We start from the raw sequence: 10,131 nt of genomic DNA, 5'->3' as shown, positions 1-10,131 counted from the left end.
CAAAGAAGTGTGGCAGTGGGCCCAGGAGGGTGGAGGCCGTGGCTTGTACCATGTGTACCCACCTGAAGCAGCTGGCCTGTTAGAGAGACAGAATAGCCTTCCCAGAGCCAGCCTCAAGAATTGAGCAACCTCTGGATTCTTAGACGTTTCAGACATAGCCAGTCCTTGTTGGATCAATGGGATGACAGCCTGTAAGGCATTCTAATAAATATCCCTTCGGATAATAGAGAGAGATTCATTTTATAAGTTCTGCTACTCTGGAAAACCACAGCTGATACAAGAGAGAAACCAACCTTGGGTAGGTTCCCTGCTAATCCATACCCATGGCTGCCATTTTTTGTCTTAAAGGTCCTCATCTTTCCATTCCCCCATGGAAATGGGATGCAGGCATTACAGATCATACATGGTATTACATTAGTTTCGGGAGATGAGGGAAGACATGATGGGTCCACAGCTTGGCTGGGGACCACGGGCCATGGTTTATTAGAACCCTGTCTATCTGGGGGTTCAGAAGGGCAAGACTGGAATCATAGACCAGCATCACTGGGTCCCCCAACAGCTCAGATAAAGTACAGGGAGGGTGTGGTTTGTCCTGTGCAGCAGGGGACAAGCATCCTCTCACACATGGGGACACTGGGGCTCCTGGTCCTCAGGGCTGCTGGAGTGAGATCTGAATGAATGAGGGGCCAGGGAGATCCATCTCTCCCCTTCACAGAGATTGAGAGTGGACATTGGGGACAGGAGTAGGGTTTGGGAGATGCTAGCCCTCAGCAATTTAGTGCATTCTTAACGAGAAGGGGCCCCAGTGCAGACAGTGCGAGTGGATATTTTGTAGTTTAAGTATTTGTAAGACTGTTGGTTCACCACACTGAACTAGGGAACCGTTTAACCTGTATGCAGGGTGGTGCTGCTGCTGCTGGTGGCAGTGGTGGTGGTGGTGTGTGTATAACTCCAGAACATAGAAATTTGAGGCAGGTGGTATTCTGTAAAATTACAAACTAGGGTGAGACATATAAGATCCAGTTGGAAGAAAGGCAGGCAGAAAGAGAGAAAGGAAAGGAGGGAGGGAGAATAAATTAATTCATTTTAGTTTAATTCAATGCATTTTGCTTTAATTTAGTGCTTCAAATCTCATACACAACCCCCCCCCCAAGTTTTAAAATCATAAATTTTAAAATTCATGCAATTTTATTTTCCTGCACTGCCATAAACCCAGCCTGCATGTTGCAGAAACAGTGCACTTCGATGATCACTGGCCAGATTCCCAGGGCTCCCGGGCCACATGCACTGCTGAAGAGTTTCTGTGTGGTCTGAGGACTCCTCCCTCAGAGTGCACACCCCCCCCCCATGGCTTGCTGTGGTTTATTGATGATGATCAGCCACTATTGGACAGAACCTCCCAACAGGTGGACAGATGGAAGTCAAGCTTGCATTCTTCTCTGTCTATCACAGTCTGACTCCCAGAGAACACTGTTGGAAGCTAAGGCAGACAAAGCAGGCTGTGAGGAAGGCTGTCCATGGGCAGGCAGGGATCAGAATCCTGGAGTCTGATCACAGGTTGGATGCCCCTCGCTGGAGCCTTCAGTGCCATCCTGTCTGTCCTCTCTAGGTCAAGGTCTTACAGCAGAGGAGGACATGCCCCTGACTCTGGAGCCTCCTGGGAAGATGCTTGGGTTGCTCACAGGAAGACACATTCTCGTCTCTCTGGCTGCAATGAAAAACATACAATCATGTCAGGAGCCTGCATTGCTTCCAGGAGGGGGATGTAAATCATCCCCGAGGGTGGGTAACAGGAGTGGCCAGCTGGAGCTCCTCAGAAAGATGGTTAGCACACATAGAGAATGACTTTATGACTATGGCCATTGAGGGCCCATATGGCCCCACAGGCAGGCTCTTCTTTACTAATAGATCTGCTAAATGGGAGGCATGGCCTTGCCACCTCTCTGTTGCAGGACAGCACTACAGTCCACTGTTCCCTCAGCTGCCTCCCTCCATGTCCCCTCTCACTTCCTTCCTGATCTCCTGAGGTTTCTTTCTCAAGTCACTGCACCCATGCTCATCCCCACTCTGAGGTGACACGTGACATCATCAGTTCCCTAGCATCAGGCAGATGCTGCCACAGGAGGGGAGAGGTCCAAGTGCAGGTCCCTCTGTGCCTCTGTGGCTGTGACACAGCCCCACTGAATCCCACTGACCACATGATGATGTGACAGGGAAGACAGGCTGCTTCATGAACCTGACAGTGGCTTCAGAGTCCATGGGATCCCAGCCCTAACACTCTCTAGCTGAGTGTCCTTGAGCCAGTGGCCTCAGCTCTCAGAGTCTATGTATCTGTTTGTCTGTGTGCAGCTATGTATATGCATGCATATATGCATGTATGTATGTCCACTTGTGTAACAGCACAGAGATGAAGGTCAGAGGACAATATGGTTTTTTTTTTTCCTTCTACCCTATGATTTCTAAGGATCAAAGCCAGGTCTTCAGTGCTGGCAGTCTTTACCCACTGAGCCATCTTGCCAGCCCATGATAGCTCTGAATGGCACTAAAATGACTGTAAAAGAAAGCAAGCAGCTGGCCTTCACAGAAGTGTGGAGATCTTTAGAAAAAGACCATGTCTCAGTGAGAATATTCTCCAAATAGATGGAGTGACCGAAGCTGTGTGCAAGGGGACGGGATGATGAGAGGGTCTCACCATCACTTCCCAGGCTTTCACAATGGACATATCATGGTTCATAAAGAAAGTCGAATCTATCCAGATCTGAGCCTCATTTGCCAGCAGGTCCCATGCCTGTAAGTCTGAACCAGCCACGTTCCTTGTTGGGTCTGCCGGATCCAGGATCAGAGGCCTGCAGAGCAACATTCAGGGAGGGAATTGAGCAGCTGAACAGCGCCTCAGATCCACTTCACAGAGGCAGGGGAGGAGCCCAGCAGTGCATCCCTATCCAAAGTTTGCCCAGAGTCCCTGCCCCATGGCATACAGCAAGACTGGAGGGATCCTTGGGCATGACTCAGAGGGCCTGGGTTCTAATCCTCTACCCTTTAGTAGCTGTGTGTCCTGGAGCAGGTCCCTCAGGGTCTCTCATCTGTGACATGGGGAGAGCTGGACCAGCCAGTCTCATGGAAAACTGATCAAACACAGGATCAGGACATGTCACTCCCTAGGGTGACATAGCACTCTATTATTTACAGGTGATTGGTCCACCCCAGGTCTTTGGTGTGTCACAGCCCTTATGATGCTGTCACTGTTGGAAAATCTCAGTCCCCACTCCATGTCCTCCCCTTCCTTTGCTGTTTTGGTCAGGACAATGTCAGAGCCTTGGTCTCCTCATCCCAGACAAGATAAACATCCTCCCTCCCATCTCCCAGGGCATTAGGACCTCATGTCAGTCAGGTGACAGCGCCCAGTGCAGGAGATGCTGCATCGACAGAGGTCACACCTCTCCCTTTTCACAGGATTGCAGCCCGACTCCTATGGGGAGCAGAGCCATGTGGGGACAAGCTACCTGGCTTTTTTGATATGTCCCTGCAGGTAGTCAGAGATCTCGTGTCGAAAGTCATAACACCATGTCCAGTAGATTCGAAGGCACTTGTACTTGGTAACCAGTTCTAAGACAGTGCGGAAGCACTGGGCTGTATGGAGTTCAGGGATTTCGTGGATCCCGTATTCCCAGGCAAAGACTGTGAGCAGCTCCAGGGCGTACTGTGGAGGCAGTGGCTCCCTCAGCTTCTCCTTACACTGAGAAGAGAAAGGCAATGAGAAACACGGGGCTCTCAGCTCTGGTGTGGGGGACACTTCTCACAGGCTCAATTCAGCTGCCACAGATATCCTTACATAGTGTCACATAGCTACACCTAGTCACTCAGACTCAGTCTATGGCCCCTCCTGTGCTATAGCCAAGAGCTGAGGAACTGAGATGGTCCCTGTGTGCTTCACAAAGACAACATTCATTAGCAGGCACAGGAGGAACCAGGATACCATGAGTGACAGCTAGGAGTGAGGGTGGAGGTGGACATAAGGAGTGCTCACTACTGAAGATTGATCCTGGGCTTTGAAACACCTGGGAAGGGGCTGGGGAGTTGGCTCAGGGGTAAAGTGAAGGGGTGAGAACTAGAGGTTAGATCCCCAGCATCTACATGAGTTTCAGGCTCTTGAGGAAGCTGACTCCTAATCCTAGCTCAACGGGCTGGAGATGGGGCTTGCAGGGGCTGCAGGACTGTCCAGCGCTGCTGATCCAGCAGAAGGTGTGCCAGGTGTGAGACCCTGACTGATTACACAAGGTGGGGCGTGACTGAGGACCTGCCCTCACACGCTGACCTCTGCATTCTTATGAACACACAAGAACACACAAAGAGGTGTGCTCCCACAAACAGGTATCACACACATACACCACACATACATTTAAAAACTCATCCAGAAAAAAGTATTGAGATATCATCCATTTAAAGAGGTAATAGGTAGACATGTCAGGAAATATAAGCCATAGAAAGTGACATGCAGGGATTGCTGAAGAAGGAAGCAGACATGAGGCAGCCACCATGGAACAGTGAGTTAGACATGGATGAAGAGAGAGTTAGCTGATTGGAAAGTGGACTAGAAGAAATCACTTAGAACAAGCACAGGACATCTTCCCTCCCATTCCCTCTTCCTGCTACAGCATCATGTCCCTGGCTGCTCCCCCAAACCCTGTTTCTCTGAACCCCTCTGCTCTGCTCCCAATTTAACCACTTTTCCTCTATTTCTTTCTTTCTTTCTTTCTTTCTTTCTTTCTTTCTTTCTTTCTTTCTTTCTTGTTTGTTTGATACAGGGTTTCCTCTGTGTAGCCCTGGCTGTCCTGGAACTCACTTTGTAGACCAGGCTGGCCTTGAACTCAGAAATCTGCCTGCCTCTGCCTCCTGAGTGCTGGGATTAAAGGCGTGCACCACCACTGCCTGGCTTCCTCCTCCATTTTCTATTCTCTCTCCTTGTGCCATTTTTATTTCTCTTTGTAAACCTGACACAGAGAGAGTCATCTGGAGAAGATGGACCCACAACTGAGAAAATGCCTCCATCAGCCTGGCCTGGAATCAAGCCTGTGGGCATTTTATGATCAGTGTGGGAGGGTCCCACTCATTGTGAGCATTGCCTGTCCTGGACAGGTGGTCCTGAGTTGTTTGTAAAAATCAGACTGATCGCCCAAGGGTCTCAGGCAGCTAGCAGAGTTCTTCCATGGCCTCAGCTTCAGTTCCTGCCTCTGCTTCCCTCAGAGATGGAGTGTGATGCAGGAACGTGAGCTAGATAATCCCTTTCCACCCAATTTACTTTGCAGCAGCATCTTTACCACAGCAGTCAGAGCAAACTAGGACAGAAACTGGTCCTAGGGAAGGGCCCCCTTAATCATCTGAGCAGAAATATTCATGATAAGTGTGGATGTGGTTGGTGCTATGCCTGAGCATGTGGACTGTACAATATCTGAGTGAGCCATGGAGATCAAGCCAGTGAGCAGAATTCCTCCATGGTCTCTGCTTCAGTTACTGTCCTGACTTCCCTCAATGATGCCCTGTGACTGGGATGTGTAACCAAGTGAGGCCTTTCCTTCCCAAGGCACTCTTGGTCATGTGATAAAGCTATCATGTCCATAGACAGTAAGCTAGACTAGACCTCTTCTCTGGCCTGAATCCCACTCTCTACACTTAGGGTCCACAGGATCTGGGTCAGATGCCTTACCAGTTGATACCAGTGCTTGACCAGACGGATGAGATTCCAGAGCTTGGGCGCACGATATCTCAGGAAGTTCTGACGGAGGTCAGTGAAGCAGATGGAGAACTCGCCCTCCTTCTTCAGGGTGGTGCACTCATGGATGAGTTGGGCGTAGATTTTGTTGTAGTTACTGGAGTCAAAGGGCTTGAAGTGTCTTACTTCATCTATAAAGGAAGATTCATTGATGTTTATACCCATCGGGGAACAGGGCAAAGTTTGTCTGCAGCAAGCATCCCTATACAGCCATGAGCCCACCACACCTCTGGACGGTGTGAAATGACCTAGAAAATCTGTGGCACCAACTGCTCATACTAGGTTGCATTGATCACAAGTCTGGAAACAGTGGTGGGAATAAACAGCACACTATGGTCACTCACAAGAGAGCTACACAGTCATCTGTCAATGGCCAACCATGATCTGGTGTACCATGGAGCACTCTACTGCATTTGTATATCATAACTCCTGCTTACAGTCTCTCCCTATTTTGAGGTTATGAGTGGATTGTGTGTGCATGGATGTGGTAAACACATATTCAGAGTCCCAGAGGAAGCCTGAGTCTGTCCTGGATATGTTTGAGTATATTCGTTTACAAGTGGCCTACAGACACTTCTAGGAGACCAAGTATCCCCTCCCCCCAGCGCTGTGCTGTACCTAATTGACATCCTGAGGCTCCAGGTGCCAGAGATTGTGGGTTCAGCTCCATCAGAGCACATACCCCACCTGACCCCAGCTCCTTACTGCAAGAGCCATGAAGGTGGGGCAGCAAACTCCAGGTCAACCTCTCAACCAAAATAGGCTCCTAAGCAACCAACCTCCAAGGCTGGCGTCTGACCATTACCTACACCTGCAGACATGTGAACAGACTTCTGCACACATGTGAACATGCTCCCCCCAACACACACAAACACACACAAAGAAATAGAAGAGAGGATTCATGCATAAGGGGAGGGCAGACTGAGGCCCTGCTGCTGGCTGACTTACACAGGGCATCATAGGCTGGCTGCACATCAAATTCCAACTCATGCTGGCGCTCGGGGGAGCTCAGCTTGAAGCTCAGAGACCTGGAGTTGGGCTCCTTTGGGCTCTGGACCTCAAACTTGAGTTTACATAGTTTCTCTTGCTGCAACTGGAGCAGGTGTCTCCAAATTTCCTCAATGAACTCTACCTGTCTGTTGAACTGATCCTCAAAGCTTGTGAGATTGATAAGGAACACCACCATGTTGGCCTCAGACATTCCCTTGAGCACAGTGCATTCATTGTAGCAGCCACCCTAAAAGACAAAAATGAGAATAAGAAAGGATAGGGAAGCTGGGCTGTGGTGGCGCACACCTTTAATCCCAGCACTTGGGAGGCAGAGGCAGGCGGATTTCTGAGTTCGAGGCCAGACTGGTTTACAGAGTGAGTTCCAGGACAGCGAGGGCTACACAGAGAAACCCTGTCTCAAAAAAACAAAAACAAAAACAACAACAAAAAAAGAAAGGATAGGGAGAGCTGTGCCGAGCAGTCCAGAAGATGAACTGAGTAGGAGTCCATCACTAAGAGTGATCCTTGGATGGAGAAAGCTCGCCCATGTGTAGTGGAATTCTATTCAGCCCTGATGAGTGAAATTGGGATCTCTGTAGGAGAATAGATTTCCTTGTGGTACAGGGGATAAGCCAGACTCAGAATGATGAATATCCTTGTTCTATCTGTTTCTATCCAGAATTGTGTGTGTGTGTGTGTGTGTGTGTGTGTGTGTGGTAGTGATGGAAGGAAACACTCTTGGAAACTCAGATTCAAGTAGAAGGAAGTGGGATGGTAGTGGGTGAGAGGAGATTGAGAAAATTACCATAGACATTAAGCTCTTGTCATGATCCCCCTTGCTAGCAGAGTATTAAAAGGAATGGACCATGACCATCATGACAGCAGGAAGAAATTCTGTAACAATACTAAGAGGCCACAGAGCAAATGTCAAAATTAAGAAAACTGAAGTCACAAAAAGAAAACAATTTAAAAATGATAATAAGTGCCAGGCGTGGTGGCACAAGCCTTTAATCCCAGCACTTGGGAGGCAGAGGCAAGCAGATTTCTGAGTTCGAGGCCAGCCTGGTCTACAGAGTGAGTTCCAGGACAGCCAGGGCTACACAGAGAAACCCTGTCTTGAAAAACAAAACAAAACAAAACAAAACAAAACAAAACAAAACAAAACAAACAAAATGATAACAAGTGATCTGTAGTGATCCTCCCTAAATAAAATGCTGAGCACAATCACTAACACAGTTCAACCCCTGACATAGATGAGTGGACATTACAACATAACATGTCTGCAGCCTTCACAGTGACTGAGGCAGGGACTGCTGTCATACAGACCCATTGGGCAGATGGAAACATGGGCAATGAGCTTCCACCAGTCCAGTCATCTAGTCATCTAGCAGTGGGGTCTCTGTTCTGTCCTCTGCCCTGTGCCATAGCTGGGATGCACACGAGGACACTGGGCACAGAGCAGGTAGGTAACTCACACCCCACTAAGGACTGCAGGCTGGCGTCTGAGAGTCCTCTCCCACCCCACCCTGATGAGCTCAGGCTAATGGGACTCACCATCACAACCCTGGAGATCCTCACAGGGTGGGCGGCACCTTGGAAGCATCTCTCCTTCAGGAAAGCACTTATGGAGTCCACGTCTGCTCTGAGCTCAGTAAGGAAGGTGGTGTCAGGAAGGAGGTGATCCTCTATGAACTTATCCAGCCTCCAGATTGGGGTTCTGAAGAGTTCCCTCGCCATCCTGAGGCCAGGAGTGTTTGCTGACTGCAGCCTTGCCTCATGAGTCAGCTGCCCCTTATATCCATAGCTGCTTTCTCTTCCCAGGAAGGGCGGGGCTATGCAGATCAGACCTCTGCACCTGCCCCCTCTGGCTCCTGGGCTCCTTGATCCTCTGGGGTCTGTTTACCTGCTGGCATTTCTTTGGATTGTCAAACCCCCATCACAGCAGGCTGTGGACCAGGAGGCATGAAGCATCCTAAACATAGTTTCTGTTGTTCTTCCTTCTTGATCATGAATCGTTACAGAAAACAAAAACAAAAAAAAAACCAAAAAACAAAAAAAACCTTTGATAGTCCCACGATTTTTACCAACAGAACATACACAAATACAACACACACACACACACACACACACACACACACACACACGTTACTGAAATGTGAAGAGCAAGTGAGAGAAATCCAGCAGATGGCAGGCACCAGCTTCATCACAGCTGTGGTGGGTTTGTCATAGCTGAGTGGTCCATGCTGCAAGGTCCTGGCTAGCTTCTAGTTCAGACTTAGTTAGTGTCTGTGGGTTCTCAGATGCACACCCATGATGTGCCTATCGTCCAAGGCCTAATCCAAACCAACCTTTCTGCCCTGTACCCACACCTCTTTCTGTCTGTCTGACATCCTTCTTTAATATAGGATCTCACTCCTTTGTTCAGGATGGATATAAACCTGGGGACCTGCCCCATTGGACCCCCAAGTGCTGAGGTCACAGGGGTGTGCCTCTCTCCCCAGCTGTAACCACCTGGGTTTTCACTCAATTGCCACTCTCCACTTCAATAGCCTAACTTGTTGACTTGTGCCCAGGACACACCCTCATGAGGACGATCCTGTCTCCATGCCAACCGCTCCCTGCCCAGCAGGAGTGAATATTCATCATGGCAGGATGGTCTACACCTGTGATCTCAATGTCTGAGAGGTTGATACAGAAGTTACAGAGTTCGAGGCCAGCCTGGGCTATATGATGAGCCTGTCTCATGGAACAGTAAAAAGAAGTCCTTCCCACACTCATATGTGTACACACACACACACTCATGTACACCACACCGCACACACCTAAATTACGGTTGCAATTGCTGCAGACAACAAGGAACAGAGGAGTGAGGAAATTATGACCACATTGGTTCTCCCATTGTTTTGTGCCACATGTGAGGGTTTGTGTGCTTGGCCCAGGGAGTGGCACTGTTGGGAGGTGAGTGGCATTGTTGGAGTAGGTGTGTCACTGTGGGCGTGGGCTTTAAGACCCTCATCGTAGCTGCCTGGAAGCCAGTCTTCTGCTAGCAGCCTTCACATGAAGAAGTAGAACTCTCAGCTCCTCCTGCACCATGTCGGCTTGGACGTTGCCATGTTCCCTCCTTGATGATAATGGACTGAACCTCTGAACCTGTAAGTCAACCCGATTAAGTGTTGTCCTTATAAGATCTGCTTTGGTCATGGTGTCTGTTCACAGCAGTAAAACCATAACTGAGACACTACAACTCATAGGTGGCTTTAAGGTTTTGTTTTTTTTTTTTTTTTTAAGCAGAAGCCATGGCCTTGTCATTCAGGTCAGTGGCTGGCCCTTAGCAAAAAGTCTAGTCTTCATGCCCTGGCTGGTATCAACCC

At 49.1% G+C, this 10,131-nt stretch overlaps 1 protein-coding gene across 2 annotated transcripts; it reads right to left on the bottom strand.

The window, feature by feature from the left end:
• Positions 1 to 1,375: 1,375 nt before the first annotated feature.
• On the bottom strand, positions 1,376 to 8,497 carry LOC110293990 (inactive 2'-5'-oligoadenylate synthase 1D). 2 transcript variants are annotated; one of them, XM_021161917.1, is made up of 6 exons: positions 8,315 to 8,497; positions 6,719 to 7,007; positions 5,705 to 5,901; positions 3,504 to 3,736; positions 2,693 to 2,846; positions 1,376 to 1,480 (listed from the first exon to the last, which is right to left on the bottom strand). In XM_021161917.1, the coding sequence occupies exons 1-6, from the start codon at positions 8,495 to 8,497 to the stop codon at positions 1,376 to 1,378; spliced, it is 1,161 nt and encodes a 386-aa protein (XP_021017576.1). The 2 variants fall into 2 exon arrangements, with proteins under 2 accessions (XP_021017576.1, XP_021017577.1); XM_021161918.2 differs by lacking the exon at positions 1,376 to 1,480 and adding an exon at positions 1,679 to 1,708.
• Positions 8,498 to 10,131: the final 1,634 nt, after the last annotated feature.

The sequence above is a fragment of the Mus caroli genome, unplaced genomic scaffold (assembly GCF_978045245.1).
Source record: "Mus caroli unplaced genomic scaffold, Mus_caroli_1 scaffold_4, whole genome shotgun sequence".
In the NCBI taxonomy this organism is placed as follows: Eukaryota; Metazoa; Chordata; class Mammalia; order Rodentia; family Muridae; genus Mus; species Mus caroli.
The sequence above is the reverse complement of the archived record's forward strand: the minus strand, read 5'-3'. Positions and strand labels throughout refer to the sequence as shown.

Coding starts and splice junctions, on each gene's coding strand:
- LOC110293990 (XM_021161917.1), bottom strand. CDS start 8,497: ATGGCGAGGGAACTCTTCAGAACCCCAATCTGGAGGCTGGATAAGTTC. Junction 5,902..6,718: donor GCCAGCCTATGATGCCCTGT/GTAAGTCAGCCA, acceptor CTTCCTTTATAG/ATGAAGTAAGACACTTCAAG. Junction 1,481..2,692: donor TGAAAGCCTGGGAAGTGATG/GTGAGACCCTCT, acceptor TGTCTGCCTTAG/CTTCCAACAGTGTTCTCTGG.